Below are 27928 nucleotides of genomic sequence, written 5' to 3'. Positions count from 1 at the left end.
TCAACTTTTGTCACTGCAATCGAGTTTGTGCAAAGCTTTCTGAAAGGAGATGATAGGATTACTAAATCGGCAAAATAGCGTCTTGATTTCTTGTTTATTACCGGGCGGTATCGGATGTATCATACTCGCTCTCGCTGACGACACGTATCCGGATACCGTAATTTACGATTGGTAATATAGGGAGTTCCCCCAAGTACAACAACAATTCAATGAGGCGCTGGAATGCAATCGTTCACTCACGCACTCTCTCTGTTACATGGGGAATACGGTGTATCAGTAGCTGGCAGGCGATTTCATGGTGTGGCTTAATCTTCTTTCATTGCTATTCAAGTACCGTTCCCAATGGAATACCATAACCGTATGCCGTGCCTGTCCCATCATATAATATAGTCAATAACCTGAGATGACGTAGTGTACCGCTTATGTTCTATTGACAATCGTGCTTGAGTTCCGATAACTTGTATCAATGTGATGGTACTTTAGGTAGCAGGTGAACATGTCTTGTGGTGGCTAGTTATGATAGCACTCTCATCAGTGAAGACGAGCTTGTGACTTCGTAGTCATTCTATATGTAATCATTTTGTATATGGATTTTGCGTCTTCATACCCTTTTCCGATATCGTGTTGAGGATTTATGTTTCATAGAGAGTGTAGCACTTAATGTAAAGCACGAATGGCGACATATCGCGTCGGCGAGGCTGCCATTGGATTACAACTAGGGAATGACAAAGTATCCGCATCACCCAATAAAGGGCGTTTGAGACGTACTTCAACATTTTCCTACATTTCCGAAAGACTTGAAATCATTCGCATACCGCGAGAGTCGAGGATATCATCAGAAGCGCGTAAGATCAAACGAAAGCGCAAGAGGTCACAAACGAGTTGTTTGCGTCATTGCTTTTTGGTGCGGTGTTTGGATTACTTCGGGAGTCACACAAGAAGCGAACCAACCAATGGTAAGAAGCTAGGTGTCACTGTTGATAACCCAATCTGCTTGGAAACATATGATTGATTGTCTGTCTGACCGAAGTAAGTGTTTGAAGCCTTGCTGTCTGGCACCCAATTGCATGACAAAATGCTATCGTGGAAACCCATTTCGATTTGTTTATGCACTTCGGTATCACCTGATGTTAAATATTAAAAACATTAACTCCTGTTAACTGTTGCGTACATATATCGAATATGCTAGCAATACAATGTAGGTCAGTGAATCGGTTATCCATCAACCGCGGTGGAAGTTCAAAATACCCAAAATTTGATACGCTTTACTTATCCCCGAATCCGATGACCATAGATTCGCTACCACGTTGTGTCTCGCCCTCCATGTAATGTTCTTAGGGCGCATTTACGCGTGTCTGCTAAATATGCAACTGCGTGGGTGTTTGCACGAATGCACAGGATCAATAATTCCAGATATACAAACAAAATCGCATTTTTCGGCTAGATAAGTGTTCAAATCATACTCCGATAAAGTTCGCATCAAGATGATGAAAGGTAAGCGCCGACTTAGCATCCTTACACACTGAACGTTTGGCACCGACACCGCTACGGTGTTTTAGACTTAAAGGTACCGATGTTCGCTGTCATCGTACAATATGCAACCAACATTTCAAGTTCTGCCTGCTCTATAATTTATCACGTTGTGAGTCGGGAATTCGTGGAACTAATTTATCCGATTTAAGTGTGTATAAAATTTGCACCAAATATTTCATTCCGTTACACGCATATAGCCTATGACAGATTTCCTCATATCCGTCAATGGTAACTTTGATCGAAATATATCCAAGAATATTTGTCGGAAACTGCAGCCGGTATCGCTGAGCGCTCAATAAGGACAATCACGCTGTACAATATATGCTATGATGTAATTATATATAATGGGTTACGCGTTAGCGCATTGTGCTGTATCAGTGCTTTGATGCGTGTGTCCGCATGAATTTTCATCAACGGTATGCATGAAAACCTTTGACAGCAATGGATAACTTTTACTAATGTACTGTCGTAAAAGGATGGCAGCGAGCAGCAGACAATACGCAGGCGCATTAACGTACTTTACGTTACTTGCGTACACCCGAACAGCGTAAATCGGCTGAAATAATGTATGAATATACATAATACATAGTCTACACTTGTACAGTATACCGCAATAATTGTAACTTTTTTCGTGATAATTTACATCGGTATTTGCCTTGTACCCGGACCGCGTTAGATCTCTATCTTTTATCGGTGACATCTCTCATGTGTAGCGAATTACAAACTCCCAATGCAACAAAATCTATCAAATCTATGAATTATTCAAACCGTTTTGCGTATTCACTCTACTTAATTCCGCTCATTATTAAACTCCGCGACGTCTGAGGCATGTAAACACTCGACTGGGAAGCAGGAGCTATAAATAGGCGGGGGTCGATGAGAACGATGTCCATCAGCCTGCAGCATCAGGAAAAGATGACACGGGAATATGGACGGTAATCCTCACGGAATTTGGTGAAAAGGGGCAGACTATCTTGAGTGGACGCGTGAGACAGCGGCAGCAGGTGTTGTAGTAAAAAGGGTCGAGGTTGTGACATTATTTATGACTGGATTGCCACTCGCGCATAGTGGCCATGGAACAACTGTTGCAAGTAATTCTGAAGTTACTTACTGCTCATTGATTAACCTGGAGCCTTCCAGAGCGTCTCTCATCCGACTTTAGAGGCATCTTCGGCGAATACGGTACGTTCACAGGAGAAGCGTTTTTGTGCTGCCGCTATTGCACTAAAATCAAGAAATTCCTGATGGTCTTGAAATGCAGCCGTATATATGCAGAACACTAACGGGAATTAATGATCAAGGTAGTTCAGGTATTAGCAGCGAATTCACCTAAACTACGATTGGGGTGGTTATGATAACGAATGTCGGCCCCGTGGTAACGCAACCAGGCATATCGAAATTATATTTGCGGTTTATGAGAAACGATATACAGTATACATGCACCCTCATTATTTATCATAAAAAGATGAATGCACTGCAGTGCTGATGTAGCTATTAAATCGGTCCTTCAGGTAGCCCCGTGTGGGGGAATAGTAAACTAAGATCAATATATACCACGATTTATTTGGCATACGAAAAGATTACTGGTATCTGTGCGTAGAGATATGATATGATGACTGTCTATGTCTAATAAGGAACTGATCCTGAATCTTCAAAACCTAGATGGCACTATTGGCAACGATACGTTAGCAGGTGAAGGTTTATCCGTAGGACATTCGATTGTGAAGGAATTTCAACGTTCGCATTTGTCACGTTTAGTAATGTCTTGGCAAATACCCACTCTAGTTTTCAACGATACTATATCGCTGTCATTTATGCCGTTCAAAATGACAAACATTCATCGCCGGCGGTAAAGTCGCTCCGTAATAACAGATTTAGAGGTCAATGCGAACGCATTTGATGTCATTAACTGGTGACGAAGATAACTAATACTTATAAATAATTCAAGCCGGTAACGACCGAACGAAAATTGAAAATGGGCTGAAAGTGCTCAACTGCCGTTGCGGAGTAATAGGTGGTCGGGGTATATGATTCCCGAAAGATATAGAACTATAAGTGCCGTCAGGGCTTCAGTATCAAATTATGACACTCAAATGAAATAATTTTGGTTGACAGGAGGTAATTTTTTATTGATCTTGACGGAGTGCCGCGCGGCTGAAATGTATATCCTATACATCAATGACAGAAATATGCTATAAGATCTATTTTATTTGTGCGATCTTTCGCCGTAAAAGTTTTTCATAGAGTGTGAAGCGCATTCGCATGTATGCACTGTAGACACATCAGCTGACGTATACCGTAGCCTGTTATACACAAAATTATAAAACAATATTGCATGCCCAAGCCCACGTACGCTATAGCGAGATTTGTAGGTTGTACAATATATTTCGGAATTCACGTGACAGTCTGCACAACTGTGTAATGTAATATACATAAATGTAATGTGTGGATTCATCGACTAACAAAAAGTCATATCACTTTGTTGCAATGGTATGGAGTTAAATGATTCTTATAGCTCGTAATTTTTATGTGGTTTTGAATTTGTATTATCGACCATCGGCAGTCGGAGGGACGAAAATGAAGGACATTCATGAAGCGCGATCTGCAAAATCGATCCCCCAAGCCTTCTCCGGCAAACTATCTGCGACGAAGTTCTCAATTTCGATTATTTGAGCCCGGGCGTCGTCACGGTAATATTACAAGGCATTGCTCAATGCCAGAACCAATTGCGGACCATATATATATCTCCTGGGACCTGCGACGCGGTGAGCTTGAAGCGACACCCGCGTTCGCATGCTGAGCACAAATTGTTTCTATCTATAGATCGAAACGGCGGTAGGCCTATGTACGCAGGAACGAATATGGAGTGATTCTTTAATCCGCAAAAGTTCAACAGGGAATCCTAGACCGCCCCTCTGAGAATATTGCGAATCGCTGTTGAGAAGTAGATAGAATAGGATGTGATCGAAAGGAAATAGTTGAACGTCGGGATCCACGTCCGCAGGTAGAGAATGCTTGCACAATGCACATGTTGAGGAGACACACAGTCTATTTTCGATTGTTAGATAAATGACTTTATTATGACTAGCTTAGAGAATATAGAAGTAAGTATGGCTGCGTGAGTCTACATCAGCGAGTCTGCGGATCGTTTGCGTTCGGAGGTTTGCCAAATGCACATTGTTTTTTTCCCGAGGTTGCTGTATTCGGGCCGGTGCTATTTTGGGCGATCACCTGCAAAATGAATGTGATGTTAGGTCCTCGCCATGTTTATGAAAGTATTCGTGAATCGAATCATCAAAAACATCAACAGTTGCCCAAACTATAATTTGGCTTAAGACTACAATTCCTCATACGAAACTCTCCACTAGAGCCCCATATCGCCATTGCGAATAAACTGGCAAATATATGCAATATACGCACCCATTCCACAGCGGTATGTGTACGTGCACTATATCTACTACTTTTGCAATAATATCTCAACGAGATCTTTTCTCTTGGCGCTTATACGTATTAAAATTACAATCGTGTCCACTGTCCATATACTGACTGCAACAAGGGGTTGCAGAAAGTGACGTTTGACTTACTTACATGCGATGCAGTACATCCCTGTAAGATAGTCAAGCACTTAAGCGAAATTCACTTGATACAACGAGGATGAACTGAGCAAATACCACCGTGTTCAATCAATTTACAATCCGACTTAACCGAAGTTCAATTATTTCCCATCGGGGAGAAGTCGCATTGGAGTATAAATTGGCATTGGGCATTTTATCTATTGGCCCAGCCAATGGGCGTCTGTTATCGACATATTTTCGTATTGATTTCAACTGCATTGTTGGATCAGTTGTATGGCAGTAATCGGTTCGCAACTCTATCTCCAGCGGGAATTCCACACATATTAATACAGCAGATCTTCGTTGATACACTCTCACCACTATGTATCGTGATTCGTGACGCGCTGGTACCTGACACATAGGCCCATCTCGTTGTAAACCGTTCTTACGCGAATCCATAGCGGCGTGACATCCCGTGATGTCGATAGTAACTATTGAGGAGCATTGTTGGTTTTGTGACGTTATAAGTGATGTCCATAGACAATGTGACCCCGGATAAATTACGTTGTATAAATCTTCAAAATGACAGAACAAGTCCATCAATTTAATATGTCCCCTCAAAACGAAGTGACACATCCCCCAGAGTTCGGGATATTCTTGATAACGATCGTGTAACTTTTATACTTTGATGGGCAATACCGTTATAATTAGGGTTGCATTAAAACAAATGATGTTTATAACACTTTATTTAAAACATGTTTTAAAGTCGTCGGTTTGACAGTTGTAGCATGTAGATATTGATCATTGGTACGGAATGGGTGTTCTGAATTTCTGACGATGATTGCCGTCGACCGTCAAAATGCTGCATAACGATGTAGTCCTGGTTAAATATATTTTTGGTCTGTTTATGACAGTGGTCGGAAGCTTTTTCAATCGGAGGAGCCAGATTTATCCTATATATTCAATCGTCAACGTCAATCCACTGTGGCATCACAGTTAAGTATCCGTGACGTCACGACTAGAAACAAGCAACAAGAACAAGAAAACATGTTTTAAACAGTGGCCATGTTTTGAACAAGTTTGTTTTAAATAGATTTTTGTTTTAAATACAGCCCTAGTTATAATACAAGCAACGATTGTCGCATTGGCCATTGATAGTACGAATGCAATGCTTCCTCGACATGCTATCTAATGTAGGGTTACCATATTTTGGAAATCTAAAAAGAGGACACTTTTTCAGTAATTTGCAACATATGGTAAGCCTAATCTAATGTATATAGTGGGCCCTGCTGCCAGTCACTTCTGATACTCAATAGAGCGGAGTCAGAAGATGTACGCAAACTTGTGCCGCGTTCAGACTAAACTCTTGAAAACGGGAGCACATCCGCAACAAAAGACGTTGGTTTCCAGGCTTTCACCCATAGCGGAGGCTGTGAGTTGTTTTTGGTCCAAAACTCTGCATTCTCAACCGTACCAGTCAGTGTGAATGAAACGAATACGCCTTTGCATGTGCTGACATTTGCCTAGGGTGAGTTGGCTCTATCTGCGTGAACCACAGCACCATATAGGGCGGTGATACCGTATTAGGTATTACGCATAGGGTTACATTTCAAACAAAAATCAATGTAAAGAAAAACATATTGAAAACACGGTCCTTGTTTAAAACATGTTTATTAGCCAAGACGTCAAGAATCTTCAATTGTGACGTCACAGTCGGTTGACATTGGCAATGAAAATATAGGGTAAATATGGCTCCTTCGGCGAAAAGGACTTACGACCACTGTCGTAAATAGACCAAAATATCGTTAACAAGAACTACATCGTTACGCAGCATTTTTACGGTCAGCGGTCATCGTCATCAAAACATCCATTCCGTACCAATGTTTTATATATCTACATGCCACAACTGTTGAACCGACTACGATTTCGAGGGTTCCAACCACTCCATATCGTATACGTCGACTATATATTGGGTGTAAATCGTCGTTACGCACATACTACATGTTTTTCGAAAGTATTTAAACAATTATGGCATAATCATGCAACATTTGAAAAAGAAAACAATTTTCTTTTTTAAAAAACGGCCTCTGTTTAAAAACTGTTTAAAACATGCTTTAAACAAAGTGTTTTTAAATGCAACACTACTTTCGAAAAAAGAATTAGCATGTGCTATTCTGATATAAAGCTGATATTAGCGTTGATATTACATATGATTACATAAACATCTTGAATCAATGCGCCTGTTTTGATCGTCACACGTCACCATGGAAACGCGGGTTGAAGTGTGCTTCGAGAAGATTGCTGATATGATTGTGATTTGATTACATGCAGACAGGTGTTTGCAGGACTTTATCACGTGATTGGTTGCGCATAGCACCGACCGACTGTTTAGCAAGCTTCTCGTCTGTGCACGGCTATTATTTAAATCTTAGATTTAGGGCAATGGCAAAATTTGAGACGGAAGTAATTTAAGACTTGGTTACGTTAGATGTGTGTGCCCCGCACGTGGATGGTAGTTGGTACTCTTTTCACCAAGAACGCTCATAAATACATGGTGTTAGGGTTGCATTCAAAACAAATGGTTGTTTAAAACGTGGTTTGTAGACAAAGGCCGTGAAAAAAATTCTATTTTTTTAGTTGTGTCATTATTTAAATACTTTCCGAAACACATGTTGTATGAGCCTACGGATGATTACCACCCGATACAGCCGACTGATACAATATGGACGGCTTGAACCCGCGAAATAGTCGGTTCAACAGCTATAGTACGTAGATACCATACAGATCATTGGTACAGAATGGATGCTCTGATGATGATGACCGACGACCGTAAAAATGTTGCAAGACATTGTATAGTCCGGGTTGAAGAAATTTTTGGTCCGCATTTGACAGGGGTTGGAAGACCATTTCGTCAAAGGAGCTATATTTAACCTATAATTTCAACTGTCAATGTCAATCCGCTATGACGTCACAATTAAATATTCGTGACGTGATTGTTTAAAAAACAAAAACAATAAAAAACATGTTCTAAACAAGGGCCTTGTTTTAAGCATGCTTGTCTTAAATTAATTTCTGTTTTAGATGCAACCCTAGTTGGGGTATAGTCGAACAAATATCGAAATTCGTCTATCGCACGAGTTCAGGTTGTTTCATTGCGATATGAGTAGCTGTTGATGGTAGCAGTATACAGTATATTGCAATTCTTGAAGTAATTATAATTAATCACGTGACTGAAGTCCTTTTTATATCGGTCAGCTGGAAGAGCCTCTCAGTAACAGTTTCGTCGGAACATTCCGCATTCTCGCTATTGAAGACTATGTGCAATTGTGCATTAATGAACCTGACCGTGGACTGAATCGCTGTTGTTCAATGAGTAACCCGGTTATGAATTCATTGAATCTTTAAATTGTTCCTTATTAGCTTCACATTTCCGTTGGTGCGTTACCATCTCTACCGGCTTAAGCTTCCACTGAAGGCCGACGTATTTACCGTCGCGCTTTCAATGAATTGAGTAGCCTCCGAACTTACGCCGAAGTGGCGTGGGTATAACGAAAGAAATTGATTGAATTTGCATCGATTATAGACCTGAGGGAGAGCAAATCAGTATTAGGAATGCTTCGTGTGTTTACAAGTCAGTTATTAATTGAGAGCTATTCACATGGTCCGTACATTTCACTGGGAATTAGTTAAACAGCAGGTGCAGACAGGTTGGGTTGCAAAACCTTGTACGATGAGGGGTAGCTGCACAATTAGGTAAAATTGAATACCATATGAAAAGTTCTCATTACGGAGCGAAGGAAAGCGGCGGTGATATGACTTGACATTGTATAGTATAGGCAGGTACGTATACGCAGGATAAGCACACTTGGATACATTTACGTCTAGATGGAAAGTAGAGTCCGGAGTCTTCTGACATTCCCACTTGATACTTGTGACTTCATCCTTCATCAAAGTATCGTAAAGTTATTGATCCTTTCATACATTCTGCTGCATATACTGGCGCTTCGTCATCATCCCACACAAGCGGTCCTCAAACGACAAATAAATAGGCCCATGGGGCCTATAAGGGTATCGAATAATCCTGCATTTTGCTATAACTTTGGTGACAGACTAATAACGAAGTGCGAATTCGGAATGCCAGTAAAGAGCATATAGCGTAGGGTTACCATACGTCTTCTTTTACGAGGATTTGTCCTCTTTTTTCAATAAATTGAAAGTGACCTCGGAGCACGCCTAAATGACCTGTCTTTTGGGAATTTGTCCTCTTTTCCGCGGAAAAGGATTAAAATGCCACGAAAAATGCGACTTCGACGCAGCGAATGTCGGGTTTTCGCACAAAAATCGGGAGTCGAGTCGAAGACATGACCTTTTTATTTTATTTTAGTCAACACAGTACTACTATCGGTCGACATTCTTCCTAAATCACCTGTTTCCTTGTACGACGGTGCTGTAGCTTTCAGAATTTATGAAGTGTCTTCAAAACATGGCAGCCCTAATATGGCGTAGAAATGAATTATGTGCCCTTATTCGTCTCGAATCTCAGTGTCAGGATTCGTCAACATGATTTCGTAAAATACTGATTGAAATTACGGTTTCGGGATACTGGCGCGTCTCATGACTCCGGACTAGCGTAATAGATAGTAAGAGTAGTTTGATAGTGAATGGGATGCATTGGCAACGTAATAGTTTCGACGGTTTCACATGTTTCGGTTGATCGTAGAGGTTATTCAGAACTGTTGAAATGCTGGGGGAATGTCATGCCCAGAAGATCACTTTTGTCGATGTTAGTGCTGTGCTTAATTGCTTTCGCTCGTTTACTTATTCAATAGAAATACCACTGTTTGGATATCCCAGTTGGCAAACGTAATAGTTTCGACGGTTTCACATGTTTCGGTTGATCGTAGAGGTTATTCAGAACTGTTGAAATGCTTGGGGAATGTCATGCCCAAAAGATCACTTTTGTCGATGTTAGTGCTGTGCTTGCTTGCTTTCGCTCGTTTACTTATTCAATAGAAATACCACTGTTTGGATATCCCAGTTGACACTACAAATTGCAGACTAATGTAAGCTGACTTGAAACCACCTTGAAAAATCAATACGCGTCTTAGTGCAAACGTGACTTGGCGTTCAAAGTCCCCACGATCCCGCATCCCCCCGACACAGCAGAGTTACATCAGGTTATATTGATAACTAATAATTTATTCACAATTTCTGCACCTCGCTGTTCTCTGCATATATCTGTACCGCTCAATACGGCCATACAGTAGTAATCATCGCGCACAGCAGCCGTCGTTGAACATTTCCAAGGGAAAACGAATCAATATATTTGGCAAATGAAGGCCCACAGCTTGACAATCGCAAGTTGCCATCAACAAAGTCAGCGGCATGAAGGGGACATGAAACAAGCGCATTGGCATGCGACTCTTGGAACGAACATATACGCATCGATATTAAATTGATTTACCTCAGATAATGGAAATTGATATTCGGGTACATTTTTGACAAAGTCAAGCATACAACTTGACGTTGCACTCTTAATGAAAAAGTATGTATTCACATTCTTGTACCACCCGTGATATCAGGGTGTGAATATGCACTGTACAGTTATACACCCGTGGTTCACGAAGCCTTATAGGGATGGTGTGAACGAGACGTTCACGTGCACGTTCGCGTTCTGTTTGTGAACCTCTGAAATACAGAAGTTCACGCTCACAAACGAAATTTGGTAGGTTCTGCACTGTGAACCTTTTTCATCCATTACATTTTTCACGTTATTATAACATCTTTGGTTGAAATTGATTGCATTTCAACTGCAGGCCACTCTATTCATGGCGCCGGCAGCATAAAAAATCAACATATCCGAGCAGGCACTTTGACAATCTTAAAAATGTTACCTGCTTTGTTACAAAAGTTTGCTCGAAATATCAAGCTTTCTGTTTGTGAATATTTAGTGACTCTCTGCCTACAACATCAAGAGCGAAATACGCTACATGTCGGTATCAGCGAATGATGCTTATTCAAACAATCAATGAAATTGATACCATTAATTGATGTGTAAAATCTAGCAAGCGTACGGGGTCCATCTCGATTTCATATGTTTATTGTATCATAAAAACCAAATCCGTTGCGATTGGGGTGCTGGCTAATGCTGTATAACTTGTTAATGGGGCAAAATCCGTTTTACACTCTGCTCAATATCAACCTAGCAACACTCAGACGCCGAATACATTGTCCGGTCTGGCCTAGACTTATACGCCCTTGCAAGTCCTCGTCGAAATTGTTGGCAAAGCGACGGAAGATATTGATTTTATGGGATTATTATATCATTTGATTTCTCCAGTTGATACATTTGGCGACGTTTAAAAAGTCAGTATGTACTTCAGCATTGTGGAATTATGTGTCCCGAGTCGTCGCTGCGTATCGTGTACATTAATCTATAACACTTCACTGAAATGTAGGGCTGGAATTAGCAATATGACGTCATGAGGTTCACGTTCGCGTTCACACAGAACCTTTCAAAAAGGTTCGCGTTCCCACGAACCTGAACCTTTCAGAGGCTCACACCATCCCTAGAACGTACTTCAGACTTGCACCGCGGTATAAATCACATTAAACATTTTAATCCAAATTATGCTTTCACGTAGGTTTCCATGTACCACCATTTGGGTGTGAACAGGGTGTTCAAAAAAACCTGTTTTCAAATTTCATCGGCTTAGTTGTCAAATCGTCAGGTTACCTAAAAAATCGTTGCACACCGTATTTGACTCAATTCCAACCAGTCGATGCCGAGGTCAGTCAAATTGAAATTTCGGTCATTTTTTAGATAATAGTATTTACGGTGACCAATTTCGTCACACCGACAAGTCAAAAAATCGTGTTCCACTTTCAGGTATGCCGGACGAGGCAGGGATGTCTTTTCCACTTGTTTTGATCTTGACAACGGCCTATGGAGGAGTTTGGATGAAGACATCGCCAGTAAACGAAAAAAGATACGACACGGATTAACTGGAAATTAGTCCACTTCATTGAAACAGCCACGTTAAGAGGATGGTGAGATAATTTTCAAATATAGTACTTTACGCATTGGAATTAACGACCACGAAAAGGAAATGAACTAACAAGCAGGTAAAATACTTGTAAGTATATTTCTCAAGTGATAGTCATATCTAGAAGTATTTTTGTCGGACCAATTTAGATTTGACGAAATCTATCCCAGTCATGCAGTGCATACCGATGTCTCTATGCCTTGATTCGAAGTTTTTACCGATTGCAAAGTCGCCATTCCCAAAATCTCATCCACAGAGACATCAGTTGCATTCCTCAGCAGCTCAGTGTTCGAATATTTCTCTGCTACTTGACATTGACTGATCCAGGGCGTTGAAAATGGTGCTAATTGCAATTGAAAATAGGCTATGCCAATGAATAGTATTTATGAGTTGAAAAAGCATTTCTGGTACTTCACATAAGCGTTGACACTAGAGCTTTATATGTGTTCGAAACTTTGCGAGCTTCAGGGAAACCAAACTGTAATCCACTGAGCTTATGAAGTACATTAGTCATTTTCTGGTCTTTCAATATCACCTGAACCCCCTTCTTGTCATAGAGTATTGAAAAGCATTTGTGTTTTACCACGATATATGGATACAATTAGATGGTATTGACCGAATATGGAGGATGACATGAAGAGAGGACGATAACTTTTGATAGGAAGAAGATCTGTCACGATGCCCATTAGTCTTATAATTTGCCTGTGAGACTGCTATAGGAGTGCTGCAAAGCACATGATAGAATATCATATAATATCAAATTGTATCGTGAAGAAATCTACATTGGACCAGCAAAGAATATAGATATTGACTATCACTTGAGAAAAATATATTTACCTGTATTTTACGTGCTTATTGTCAGTTCATTTCCTTTTCGTGGTCGATGATTTCAGTGTGTAATGTACTCTATTTGAAAATTATCTCACCATCCTTTTAACGTGTCGATTTCAATGAAGTGGAAAGTGGAATAATTTCCAGCTAATCCGTGTCATATCTTTTTTTTCGTTTATTGACGATGTCTTCACCCAAACTCCGCCATAGACCCTTGCCAAGATCAAAACAAGTGGAAAAGACATCCCTGCCCTTTCAGGCATACCTGGAACACGATTTTTGGTTATCTCGGTGTGACGTAATTGGTCACCGTAAATACTATTTTTTCAAAACTGACCGAAATTTCAATTTGACTGACCTCGGCATCTACTGGCTGGAATTGAGTCAAATTTGGTGTGCAACGTTTTTTTAGGTAACCGGACGATTTGACAATTAAGCCGATGAAATTTGAAAAAAAGTTATTTTTTGAACACCCCTAGGAACACCCACTCTTTTCGCAAAAAGTGTGCTTGAAGTTTAGCTTTAAAACGGCCATGACTGTAACTAACTCAATGATCGTAACTTCAGGATGGATATTGAAAGGTATTCTTTTTTGAGTCATTCCGGTTTTTTGGGTTTTCCAAAACTGCATAGTGCATATAGGAGGTATAGTAGAAACTGGTTTACATAATATCTCGACTGTCTGTATCGATCGCAAGAGTGCCGAAGAAAGAAGTATTTTTGTTGGCGAACAGAGTTTTATTCGGGTCGTATGGAGGATGGTTTCATGGCGAAACCCAGTTGATACATTGCTACATTAGGCTGTTGCGTGCGACCTTGGCGTCGATTATTGACAATTTTTCCAAGTCTTATTAGTGCCTAGGAAATTCTTCCATGCCGATTACCGCCCCACATTGCTGCACCAACTGTACAATAATGTATTTCACCACAATTCGGTCACATGTATACAGCAGCAGTTAGAAAGCAAGAAGAGTTAGACCTACATGTGTAAAGAATCCGATATTCAATAGCGTTGAATTGTCATTATTTCCGTCTGATTCGTCTAATTAGGGAAATGCAATGCTGTATATTTCTGCCGAGCAATTCCCGGACGATGACAGGCTGTACGTTTTCAGCGCGAGAATCCTATAATTTTCGGAATAAGATACGGGTCATCCGGACGAATATTGAATATGGTTCGCTTTAGGTGTAGGTTATGCATAATGTGTCCTAAAATAGTCGCCATGCACCGCGACACCGCTAGCAGGGGTTAAATGGCATTTTTGCTTATCTAGAAAAGCTTCTTTGAGGTACAGAACTTCGATATACAATTGAATAGTATATTCATGTTGAAATAAACCCGAATATTTTCGGCTGACACTTGTCAGGGGTAATCGTCAGCAACTAGTAGAGAATTGGAAACGACATTGTATATCAACAATCGTATCACAAAATATGACGTCACCAGCATGAACTTTCAAACGAGACAGCGTTCAATGGTGGTACACAGGTGGTACACAAACTCCTTTTGTTGGCAGAGTTTGGGTTAGTGTATTTTGATAAAAGTCGACTCCAAGGCACACAAATGGAAGCGTGAACAGCCCCTCCCACCGACTCGAAATATGTCATCTCGATCATTATTCGCACAAATCGGATTATCTAAAAGATGTTTGCCGATGGCAGAATTAATGGCCTTTGATCTGTCAGCATCAAGCTTAAGCGGATGAGTTACGGGTAAGCTTCTCACCGAGCCTGATACACGTGTTCTGATAAATCTGGGGACATGCTGGTTTATGCGTTCCTGCAGACGCTTTGACGTTCTTCCTACGTAGCCACAATCACAGTGGCACTTATATTCGTACACTACATTCCTTTATTGAAGTGCAGGGAGCACAGATTTGCGTTTTGAAGGGAGCAGTTGTGTAGCCGTAAAAATCACATTGGTTTTGACTGTGTCGTAACACTTACTGACCGCAGAAATCAATTGTTTTTCAAAGCTGGTCGAAATGGGACCAATCCAAGGTAGATGGATGTAAACATCTTTGCTTGTTCGTTCGTTCGGCTCTGTTGACTTTTCTGCGTTGGATTGCGTTAATTTCCTCTCAATGTCGCGGTTGATGACGTGTTCAGAGTCACCGTTTTCAAGTAAGATTTTGCGGATGTTGTCAAGTTCTAAACTCAGTTTGTTACCCGAACATATCATCAACGCTCTATTCACGAGGGTGCCTATGAGCAATGTTCCCTCTAATTTTTCAAGAGTCTGCGCAAACACGCCAACTCACTGCGCAGGTCCTCGGACAACAGCGCGCAACCACCCTCCAATAGGGTGATAAAACTAACTACTGGGGGGCTTCTCCCCCCCAGACCCCCCTACGGCTCTAGGCTTCTTCCGGTACTTATCATGTACATTGGGTGTACATTTAGTAGTGACGTCCCTAAACGCGCGAAGCGAGAAAAAATTTCTATAATTCATGATTGCATCGGCCAATATGATCGGGAATTGCATATATATTGCTATCAATTTTTATCCTCTCCCTGCTCACATAATCAGATTTACCGGTAGAGCTTATCCAGTGAGGTGTGTTGGAATAGATAGGCCCTCTAAATAATAATAAAACATCTTCGGGCGTACCTGTTGATATAATGACTTCGTTACATGATGCTATTTCGTGACCCCCTATCTGCTATGTCAAAAGATATTGAGATCGTCAAAACGTACTAAAGTAAAAGACGTGCACGATTTCAAATTGGTATTTCTTAACTGGAAAATCATGTTCCCTCGATATGGCATTTGTCTTGTTGTGGGACTCGGGTCGCCAGAACAGGAACATTCGGCGCCAGCCATTTAAGCGCCCATGGACATGGACAATTACACATATATTTGTAGATATCGAAGTTTTCGGTCAGCACCGGGCAGTCTTTTTCGCCCAAGGTTTTCTCGCTGCTGATCGTTCTGGCGCACTTCTTGGATTCGCATGTTACGTAGTCTTTAACTTCATATGTCTTGGCGCGTCATGGTGCGGTAATGGCCGACGCGCAACTGCCCATTTCTATAAATCATGTCTAATTTTTGTTGGGAAAGGGTACCCAATAATCAGATATCTTACAACAATGAAACGCGCGTAGCGCGAAAAAAAATCCTGAAAAATTTCAAAAAATACACCATGATTTATGTTAATTCTCAAAATAATTTTCGACCCCCTTCGAGCTCGGCCCCTCCAATTGGGGGGTTTGGGGTGCGAAAGTTACGGTCCTGAGTAAATCTTACGCAATGTTCATGCCACGCGAAGAAGACTATCATTCGTTAGTTTCTCGCAGATTAACTTCGAGCTAGCCCATTGTTATTTATAAATTTGTTAAACCATGTTATTTCGCCATTCCCAGAAAATAATGCGCTATTAAATGATATCAGTATCGCTCACGTGTACGAGGCCATACAAAAAAATATCTTCCGTGATGCGCAGGTGATTGTGAACTCTAATTTCTTCACGGAGCGCAATAGTTACCTTTGCTGGGCGCACTTGTACCTCGGTTTCAGACTTCAGTGATAACACTATTTGGCCCTGGCAATGTTCCATCTTAATTTTCACGAATCTGTGCGCCTGCGTGGTCCATTGGACAACAGTGCGCAACAACTATAAAAAAAACATCACTTCTGATTTTTTGTGCGCAGCGTAGATTTTCTGTGCGCAGAGACCCTTTCAGCACTGCGCATTTGCGCACGTGCGCAGCTTAGAGGGAACATTGCCTATGAGGTCGATTTTACTGCGTCGAGGACTAAATGAATTCCAACAAAGGTATTGACCTGTGAATGTCGGTTTCCTGAAGACAGACGTTTCAAATTTGTTGGTAAAGTGCTAGAAAAGAACAGTACGGCACTTCTATTCAAGAGTATGGTATTTTGTAGGGATGGTGTGAACGTGAGGTTCACGTTCGCGTTCTGTGTGTGAACCTCGGAAATTTAGAGGTTCGCGTTCACAACAGAACCTTGGTAGGTTCTGCACTGTGAACCTTTTGGTAAATTGTAATTTTCACTCCATTATAAGATCTTTGGCTCAAATTTATTGCATTTCAACTGCGGGTCACTCCATGCATGGTGCAGGCAGCATAAAAAATTAACACTAAACGAGCATGCACCATGCACCTCGACAACCTTAAAAGTTTTACTTGCTTTGTTGCAAAAATTTTCTCGGAATATCCAGCTTTCCGTTTGTGAATATTTAGTGACTCTCTGCTGTGAGCCTGACCCGCAATCGATATACGTAGTCAGCGAATGATGCTTAGTCAACCAATCAATGACATTGATATCGTCTTCTGATGTAAAAAAAATCGAACGGTCGTACTGGGTCAATCTTGACTTCATATCTTTACTGTATCATTAAAACCAAATCCGTGCGATTAAGGTACGTGCTACTGCTGCATAACTTGTTGTTTGTGGTATCGGTAGCGAGTATAGATTATAGAAACCCGTAGTACACTCTGCTCAATATCAATGTAGCAATACTCAGACTCCGAACACATTGTCCGGTCTGGCTAAGACCTTTAAGGCGTAAGCTTATATTCTTTGGTAAGCCCTCGTCGAAATTGTTGGCAAAGCAACGGAATGTACTGATTTTATGCAATTATTATATCCTTTGATTACCGCGGTTGATACATTTAGCGACGTTTAAAACGCCGATACTTCAGCATTGTGGCATTATGTGGGCCGACTCTTTTCGCTAGGTATCGTGTACATTAATATTGGGTAGGGTTACCATACGTCCACTTTTAAGAGGATTTGTCCTCTTTTTTGACTTTTTTGACAGTGTCCGCGGAGGACGCCGTTTTGTCCTCTTTTTTGAGATTTTGTCCTCTTTTTTGAAAATTTAGGTGAGATTTAGAGCAAATTGCGAGTGATATGCCGTAAATTAGCACATAAGTGACGCTCCGGCGGGTATTTCGGAGTGAAAAACGGTGATTTTAGCTCTGAGCGAAAAGTTGACCTCTTTTTTAGTCATCCACCTAGCAATGTGGAGAGAAAAACGGTATTTTGAGCTCTAGGCGGAAAGATGACCTTTTTCTTTTGTTTTTAGTCAACCGATCACAAAGTGGGAAAAATTCACCGGTTTTTGAGAATTCTCCTCCGGTTTTGCAAGTCTCAAATTTCTGAAAAAGTGTCCTCTTTTTAGATTTCCAAAATATGGTAAGCCTATTATAGGGCATATTAGGCTATCACTTCATTGAAAGAAAGGGTTGGAATTAGCAATATGACGTCACGTGACGTCACGAGGTTCACGTTCGTGTTCACACAGAACCTTTCAAAAAGGTTCGCGTTCACACGAACCTGAACCTTTCAGAGGTTCACACCATCCCTAGTATTTTGTGTTGTGCGGGTAAAGCGTAAGTCGTGCTGGACACAAGCTTTATGCGTATGCTGACATTATCGTGCTGTAGATAGATTGGCTTCCAATAGGCGTACGAAAGCACAGGATCGCCAGGGTTAATCCGTTTCTATCTTGTATTTTAAAATAAAGTCTCGTCTTGCAGTTTGCACACCACATTACAATTTATATCGTTGTTCGCGGTTTCATCGTGGCACCTTTCAGTGTACGATTTTGAAGAGCGACTAATATACGCCGGGAAACGTTTCCAATACCTTTCGGCTGTTTGCCGGACAGTCTGTTAATAATATCAAATCAACGCTTTGCGTCACCAGATAATCATCGCCGTAGCTCTGCAGGTCTGGGGTCTAATCGTATCAGTGGTTGCCACCATAAAAATCAGTCACTGACGAGCAGAATCCATATCACTGCCGGTCCCAAGCTGGAGAAAACTGGTAGATTTACAGTAGAAAAGTAATCCAGCCAAACTATCATACTGTTCAGTGTTCAGTGTACAGTAAATGGTCATAGGTACGCTGTGGTTAACAGGAAAGTCCAAATGAAAAAATTCTCCAGGTCAGCAAGTGCGGGGTGAAGCTAAGGACCATCGGTATTTATACTGGTTGGAATAGCATTTTGAAGGGATCACCACGTGACCATTATCTCGACGCAAGCGATTGTTTTACGTCGCGCCATACATATTCAGCTGGGAGCGTTGACTCGATAATGTAGCCGAATGTCTTTGCTTATCCCGTACAGATCCGCTATTAAGTTACATCGTCGAGTAATGGAGTCATGAATATTTAATATACATCTATTTAATTGCTCCGTGTCGCAATACAAAGAGATGATCCAAAATACGACGAAATATGAACAACAAAGCAACATTCAATTACTGGACATTCGACGACCACAGGCCGACGCCTGTCATGCCAGCACGGCACTGTGTGAAAATCAAAAGGGACACCGCGCCAGGCAGCGGGAAAACGGCGCTTGCGTTCGCCCCGAGTCGGAAATACCGCACACCTCGAGAGACACGGACCACTTTTTCGCTCCGCAGCCCCCAATGAGAAATAACTCTTTGTTATCCTGCGACGTGGTGGTTAACGATGACGTTATCGACGTCGAAAGCATAATGCCGTGCGTAGATAATTCGAAGCGAGGCGATGAGAGTTCGGAGGGTGACGAATCCGAACATACGGAGAAGACGCTTACTTTTCGGGAGAAGATTCGCAACACGTTCGCTAGAATATTCGAAGATATATCGGGACTTATCAACGGACGAGAGAAACGTAAGTACATGCTAGTACAAAAGATAGGTTGCTTTGTTCCAAGAAATTCAAGTCCAGCACACGGTTGAACAAGTATGCACCGGACCAGGTTTCCGAACATGCTAAATGGTAATGAATTTTCGGGGTCACCGCACAACAATCCATCGGTATGATTTTTCTCCCCGTCTACCATACGCGATTTAGACAAGTGTCCGTCTGGTGAGGTTATTGGATTACGGAACCGATTTGCCTTAGTACCAAAACGGCTATGTTTGCAATTGTGGTACGGTGCTGAAGTATGAAAAGACAGAAATATGGGAAATTCTTGAGTCTTATCATGGACCACGCCCAATTGCCCAGCGACACATCGAGTTGTTCAGTTCTAGTTTGCGTGATTACAACTGCCTTACAATTTTTATTGTGTTATACGTCAGCCGGGTCGCTGGCATCGTAAATATATGTAACCTGTGGAAAAGTTATAATATATTTTATATAATTGTATATTTTATGTAATTAGTATATTCAAAAGATTCATATTGAAATGAACCCGAATAGTTTCGGCTGACGCTCGTCAGGGTTGAAAAAAACAATCAACAATTGTATCACAAAATATGACGTCACCAGCATGAAATTTCGAATAAGAGAGAGTTCAATGTAGTATTTTTAGATGGTACACGAACTCCTTTTGTTGACACAGCCTTAGCTTATGTATTTTGATAAAAGTCGACTCCAAGGCACACAAATGAAAGTGTGAACGGCCCCTTCCGACGACGCGAAATCCGTCGTCTCGATAATTTTTCGCACAAGCGGGGTCATCCAACAGGTGATTGCCAATGGCAGAATTCGCGGGGCCGTTCGAAGGGTCCGTTCACACTTTCCTTTGTGTGGCCTTGGAGTCGACTTTATCAAAATAGACCAGCCAAGGCTGTGTTAACAAAACGAGTTCGTGTACAAGGGTGGAGTGAAAATGACCTTTTCTTTCAAATCGGAAAAAGGAGGTTCTTAAATCCCGACAAATGACCTAAAACTTCAATAAAAATTGGTTTCAGGGGATTTCCCCCATTTTCCAGCCGGCAATCCCACAATTTCTGCGCGGCAGGGGGTAAAATTGCCCATCTCGACAACCACTGGTCGTAGAGTCATGATATATAGCTCAAAAGCTGCCAAACATGATGTTTCTGTCTGTCTTAAGAAGAAAGTTTTCTCTGTTGTGAACACAAAACGAGTTACAGCCAAAAAACACTAAAGTTTTGAAGCGGGTAAATGGCGGAAGTAACTTTACATGTTAGGGTGATTTACACAAGAACAGCAAAATAAATCAATCTCATTATGTAAAAGTTCACGGGTAAGGGCTGTTACTCCATCTCTTTTTAGAACAGGCCCGCTGGCGATTCATGTGGTCCTTGCGGACCCCCTCGCACGCAGAAATTGGGGGGTTGCCGGCTGGAAAATAGGGGCGATCCCCTAAAATCTAGTTTTCTTCAAGTTTTAGGACATTTGTCGGGATTCAAGAACCCCCTTTTTTCGATTTGAAAAAAAAAAGTTATTTTCACTCCTCCCTATTCGTGTACCATCTAAAAATAGTACATTGAACGTTCTCTTATTCGAAATTTCATGCGGGTTACGTCATATTATGCGACACGATCGTTGAGATACAATGTTCTTTCCAAATCTCTACTAGTTGCTGACGAATACCCCTGACGAGTGTCCGCCGAAAATATTCGGGTTCATTTCAATATGAATCTACTATACAATTGTATATTAAGGTTCTGTAACACCGAGAAGCTCTTCAGATATATTTTATGTTTATATCTCAAGTTTTGTTTAGTTTTATGTCTAGAAACTTTTCAGATAGTTCTGCAAAGAAAGGCAGTTTATTGATTCTTCAATGAACTCTGTGACCAGTCAATCAAATACACACAATGAAAATCCATAGTCTTATTATGATTTTAAAGCTGGCACTGTGACTGTATTCATTACTGCGATCTCGCGACTACCATATAATCTGTCTTCGGTCTGCGGCGTGTGAATAAAACTTGTACTTGTTAATGAACTAATCTTAGACTGTAACGTTATTGACGCGCACCCTATTGAAAACGTAAAAAGTCACGCTACCTTGAAACGACATATTGAGTTTTAAATAGACAACTGAAATTGAATTAGCTTCGTTGGTATGGAAATGCTTGTGGAAATTGTATAATTGGCACGCATAAATATTCTACACCCACCCATAAACGTACGTGCGTGCGGAGCAGGTGAATCATCAGCGTAGAATATTGGTACTTACGAAACAAAGCATAAACGGAATTTAGTATCTTTATCACCCTTTCACTTTTCTTTACGGTCGGTTATTTATTTTTCATATAGATAGATGGTGATGTGCATTATCGAGCCCTGTGGTAGCCGACTACTTCAACCAATTTACACTATGATTGAAGCATAGCCCCAAACACCGCATGTTGCTTTTGGTAGGGTCGCGGAACAATGTGTGCCTTTGCCGGCCCATTGCAGCGCGGCCAACGGGTTGGTTATAAAAAGATCACGAACAGTATCTTGCTTGCTTTCGATTGATGGTGTGATTTTGCGTATTTGCAATATTCGTTGATATATATTTCTTTCACGGGAGATTCACGGATATTTTATTTTCAACAACAGTGGTAAATTTGAAGCATCGATTTCACAACTGTGTCGGTGCTAGAATAGATTAATTTTCATTCGAACTGAATAATCGTAACTTTATTCAAATCCGAATGGCTTATGCTTATATATCGGGATTATATAATTCACAAGAAATTTGTCAGGTTATCGGTTTTCGCCAAAATGAATAATACTCCGATTTGGTGCTAATGTACATATCCTCGTATTGCCTACAAACATATCTCACTGTAAATATTAGCAACAAAATATTGATATTTTGCGGATATAACTTATTCAATAATCGATATTAATTGATTCGAATCTGGTATGTATTTGGTATTGCTATCTCAACTATTGCGTGTGTGTCCTGGCGTATACTGCCATAGAAAGATCCTTATGCTGTGAAAGAAACAACATGTTGCTATCCTGAGCTGAGAGGCACCCAAATGTATGTAGGTAAATCTGACGATGACTCTCAACAGGCTGATACATGAAAATATGCCATATAGTAGTCGGTTTAACCATAGTGTCCTATATGGTGTCGACACAAGCAAATCGCACGGTTCAATGAAATTGTATCACGTCACAGTTTCCATTTGGCTACAGGCAATTTGACGGTGATTTTTGACCGACTTGCCGAGCATCAAATTTGATAAAACGGGTATCAATCGAAAGCTGCCGCCGCACTGATTACGAAAATGTAAATTTTATTCCGCTCGCGGCCCTGGAACCCCCACAATCAGCCTCTAATTTTTCATTGTTATGGAGATTGGCATTGGGACGCAACAATGCTGTCTGGCGAAACGACAGACGCAACAAAACTGTCTGGCTCCCTTTTTCTCGAGCACCTGTCTCGTTTCGCTAGACAGCATTGTTGCGTCCCAATGCCAATCTCCATAACAATGAAAAATTAGAGGCTGATTGTGGGGGTTCCAGGGCCGCGAGCGGAATAAAATTTATATTTTCGTAATCAGTGCGGCGGCAGCTTTCGATTGATACCCGTTTTATCTAATTTGATGCTCGGCAAGTCGGTCAAAAATCACCGTCAAATTGCCTGTAGCCAAATGGAAACTGTGACGTGATACAATTTCATTGAACCGTGCGATTTGCTTGTGTCGACACCATATAGGACACTATGGTTTAACCTTTTCTTTTTCTCTCTCACTTCTAATCGCAATCTTACTACAGCCTGTTTTGTTGGCGGCTGTATAATTGCATGGGATAGTTTTACTTGCGCCAAGGTCCTGGTCGATTGTTCTTTAGCTTCAGACATTGGTCAAGGCGAGGTAGACGTAGGCCATGACATCTTGTTGTTTTGCGACACTCTGTCGCCATCTTAAGCTGATTTGCCATTCTGCTAGACACCGCATGAATGCGTCTTTCTCTTTGCGTATTCTATCAGTTTGACTATATGAAGGACAACCCCATCAGTTCGCAATAAATTGTATTGTGCACTTTTCTGTCGCTGTGCGCGACAAAGAGTTAATTTGGGAGTGATGAAATACCAGTCACGTAACTCTTATTACGTTCGAATATAATATTGTACTATTCATCAGTGACCTTCCTATATACGCAAATTACGCATCCAACAAAAATATTGAGAATGCGATAGCTTTGAAAACATGGAGGTTGGCGCAACAGTTACAGTCCTCCTCTGTGTAATTATTAGGTCGGTGGTCCATGGTCCATGGTTACAGACCATTCACAAGCTCTAAAACAGGGGTGTCAAACATACGGCCCGCGGGCCGCATCCGGCCTGCCATACGGTTTCATCCGGCCCGTGATGCGATTCTGAAAATGGCACATCTCTAACAGATGTTGTTTAGATAGGCCACATTAGAACCTTCCGACAGTGGCGCTGTGGTTGCAATGTCGTCACCATCAGCAACAAGTCGCGGCCATTGACACCCAATGCCGAGATGGCAAAACAGTGCATAATGAGTCCAAAATTTATGGGAAATGGACCAAAACGTAATTATTTACAGAAGTCAAAACGTAATTTAGAAACCGGTATATGCAGGCTACATGGAGAATATAATTATGACAAAATATATAATCTAAATGTATGTGGTCGTAATCCTATTTCGCCTATGACTTACCGGCTCCTCGGCCTCTAGAGAAACCCGAATCGCGATATAATAATAAGGAACCGAAGTTCAACGTCTTCGTTTACGGTTAAATCGTTTGTATTCCTCACAATGCATATACAGGACTACTACCAGATTACGACTTAGACAAAATGTAATCATAGCAATATGCCAACGTGTGTCGTCGGTAACGCCGCTGTGTTAGCAGTTTATTTAACTATTCAACCGAAAAATCGTCGTAATTTTACCAATTCCATTGCTTGCGAATGAAGGCGTTAATAGAATAGAACCATACGGTCCGTGATATACCGTAATAATTGAGTATTCAAGTGAAAAACAAGGACATGGATTTTGAGGTAACATTTTGGAATCATTTGACAGGTCTATGGCTCGCGGGTGCTCTGGAGATTTCAATCCGGCCCGCGACGCAAGTTGAGTTTGACACACCTGCTCTAAAAAGCATAATCAGTTTTCTGCGAACGAAATCGCGGGTAGGCCTATATATCATTTCTACGCCGTGATATGTGGTGGGGTAGAATCCATGCATTCATCACCATAAACAAATAGTTCTTGTCACATATTCGTCGGTGTTAGCCGCCGGTAAATATCCAATATTCTATCATGTATATCCAGACAAGGCCAAAATCATATTGATATTTGTTGGTCAAAGTGCCAACATATTTTAGTATGCGTCAGTTGTCATGGCCTATGCCATTCCAGACAAATATGTATGTAACAGTTTTCAAACGCTTTCCTTGTAAACGTTATTCCGTATTACTAATCTGGAACCGGATGAGATTGGAAGTCCCGTATTTATCACGTTCACATAAAATATCTAATAATTTGTCTAGTCCATACATGTCATGATGTGACAGAATGCAAAAAGGATGTTGAGAAATTGCTTACGAGTACACAAAATCCCCAATCGATATGTCACGACTTTCTCAGGGAGGAAAATCCATTAGCGGCCACGTCGCCACTTCTATTGTAAATCCTCGAGCGCACTCATCGTATATAACATGCATTAGCTGCAAACATTGAAATATATTGCTTTAATGGTATAGGCCTACTCACTACTGCTTAGTATCATCACCGTGAATACTATAGCATGAAAACAGTTTTCAGTTGCGAGACGCACACGGGTATTATTTTCAGTGCAGGTTCTGAGGTTGGTTTTAGTTTCAGCGAAAGTCACTAGAAGTCCATAACTATAGACTGCCAGGAATAATCGAATGTGCTTGCTTTTTCGTAATCGAGAATTATTGCTATTCTTTTTTTTTCAAATAAGGTGGACTGCGCAGCGTATATATTGGATGTGGGCACGGTGACCCAAACATGAGCATATTGTAGGCAGAGGATCGATCAATGGTCTGAATAGTGAGTGCCATATATAGGCCAGTTGGCCGCAGGAATTTCGTGAAACAATATCCCCTGGTTTGCTATTGTGAACTATCCCCAACTGACACACTCATATTTGTCCATATTCTTCGCGGGGGGAATTTTCCACTCGATCCCATTGCGGGAAGATGAGTGGCATTCTTGTCTAGTTGGAATGTTGTGATTCATTTGTAAAACTGGCCCTAGAGACCTAGATTCATTTCTTATCAGCGGATATGACGATCGAAGGAGACTGGAGAAATGAACCTCTGTCACTGTAAGCAGATTAAAGTATACATTCCTACTGTATATGTATACAGTATTAGGCTATTGTTCAGAATAGATAGACATGAGCAGCATTACAGTGTTACTAAACGTACTTTTACAGCAAGTGAAGATGAATATTGATTTCATTTCGTATTGGTAACGAGAGGCTAACTATATAATTTGGCGTGACTGCTCTATCTTTAGCAGTATGAAATTTGTCATGTCATTGTGTGCAGGTTTAATCACATCCTGATCGCTGAGTCGTGACTGGTTCGCGACGACAGGTGTTCATGTTCAACTATGTTTTTTTGACTAGACACGGTCTCGCGTACGTGCAATGCTGAAAGTATGTGGTTTTGTTTCGTAAGCATGTGCCTTGAATTGGTATAAGTGGACATTCGGTATAGGCCGGTCTCCACGCATGAGGTAAGTTGTGCGTGTGAGAAAGCATACACTCCGACCAGAGTCCGAACACGATTGAGAGGATTTATGTCTAATAATTCCTGTCCCGAATGTAATACGCGGTCACTCAGGCACGATACCGCTACACATTATTTTGTAGTTTGTTCTTCGATCCAAAGGAATGTACTTACAAAGTGAAACAAACTAGGACGTTCCTCAATTAGGAACAGAATAGGTAAAGATAACTTGAGTGCAGATTGGGAGGCTTTACGTTACATATGACGATGACTTCCTATTACTACCGCCTGCCTTTACTAGTGACGTTTGAACCAATGCTCCACTATATGTATAACAAATCAATATAAATGTGACACCCTGGTGATCCATATTCACATCCTACACTTCACGATCGACTTATGAGCAACAAAACTCATTATGCCTATAGATAATAGCATGCATCGATTTTCATCAATTTTACTATAGTATATCTCTATTTATGTGGAACTAATGCGTCAGTAAAATCGCTTGCAACTGCGAAAGAAATGAGGCCTAAACGGCTCGCTGTCATTTCATGTCGATGCGATTTGTGGAAGGGAAGTCTTGGAGATGGGCTATAGTAGAGCCAGAGCTATATGGGCTTTAGGTGGTGGTTGTTTATGGAGACTTATATTCAAAGTAGTTTACCTTTTGTTATTCAAAACGATGTAGTGTGAAGATGCAAACTGATTTTCCTTTTCTATGTAATTGTGGGCGTATCTCAGAAGGGACTTTTTAGGGCACAGAACTTTAACATACATTTAAGTAATATATTCATTGCATAAATATATTGAAACCCAAAGCAGGAAAATGCAGGGATAGCAGTTGGTTGCTTGCTTGTGGTCACAAGTCGGTAAGGAGGGTGTCTTTCTAATTTGTACACTTAGTTGATATAGTTGAATTGTGTATTTATTTCGGAGCGTTATGCACGACTCGTAACGTTTTTCTTTTTGTGTTTTCGCCAGTTGCGCACAATTGCTCTTGTCGTATATATCCGTGCTATTTATGAGAGAATCTGTCACATTATACGAAAATGGCGATGCATTTTGCGGTCGCGCGTCGCCGGATGAGTGTATGGAGCCAGAAAAGTTTTCACCTGAAGAAATCTTCCAATAAAGGAAAAGGTGACTCATAGTTTGGTACAAAAATCTTCAAGTTACATGATATGATATCCGCAGCTTTATTGTAATGTATACTCTTTGGTAGTATGCGCAATATGTCGCTCTTACTGCACGATCGCACGCAATGCTGTTACTCGTACAACCGCTGTGAAAGCTGATAAAAATTTAATTTTATTGAAAGTACGTAAGTCATTCATTTTAGCATAGCTCACATCACATACATTTTGTATCAATAAAAGCTATACCAGTATATATATATGCAATTCATAGCAAGGGATGAGTCTATTGTAGGGTTACCATACGTCCTCCTTTAGGAGGATTTGTCCTCATCTTTCAGGAAATTTGAAATGTCCTGCTTTTTGGCAATTCTTCTTCCTTTACAGCTTTTACAGGTAGGCCAATGGACAGGGTCAACGGAAAATAGGCA

The 27928-nt window shown here is 41.0% G+C and overlaps 1 protein-coding gene across 3 annotated transcripts in view; it reads left to right on the top strand.

Annotated features, from left to right (window-relative positions):
• Positions 1–265: 265 nt before the first annotated feature.
• Positions 266–27928, top strand: part of LOC145454295 (calsenilin-like) — a 50849-nt gene continuing 23186 nt past the window's right edge. Inside the window, exon 1 of one of the 3 annotated variants that reach the window (XM_080332290.1) lies at positions 266–956. In XM_080332290.1, the coding sequence (XP_080188416.1) occupies positions 674–956 (283 nt within the window). In that variant the 5' untranslated portion in view covers positions 266–673. Of the gene's footprint in view, positions 957–18462; positions 19596–25588; positions 27505–27928 lie in introns of those variants that run through there. The other 2 variants (XM_080332289.1, XM_080332292.1) reach the window with 2 other exon arrangements.

The sequence above is a fragment of the Botryllus schlosseri genome, chromosome 13 (genome assembly GCF_051294905.1).
Source record: "Botryllus schlosseri isolate E-star chromosome 13, Bs_hap1, whole genome shotgun sequence".
Lineage (NCBI taxonomy): Eukaryota > Metazoa > Chordata > Ascidiacea > Stolidobranchia > Styelidae > Botryllus > Botryllus schlosseri.
The sequence above is the reverse complement of the archived record's forward strand: the minus strand, read 5'-3'. Positions and strand labels throughout refer to the sequence as shown.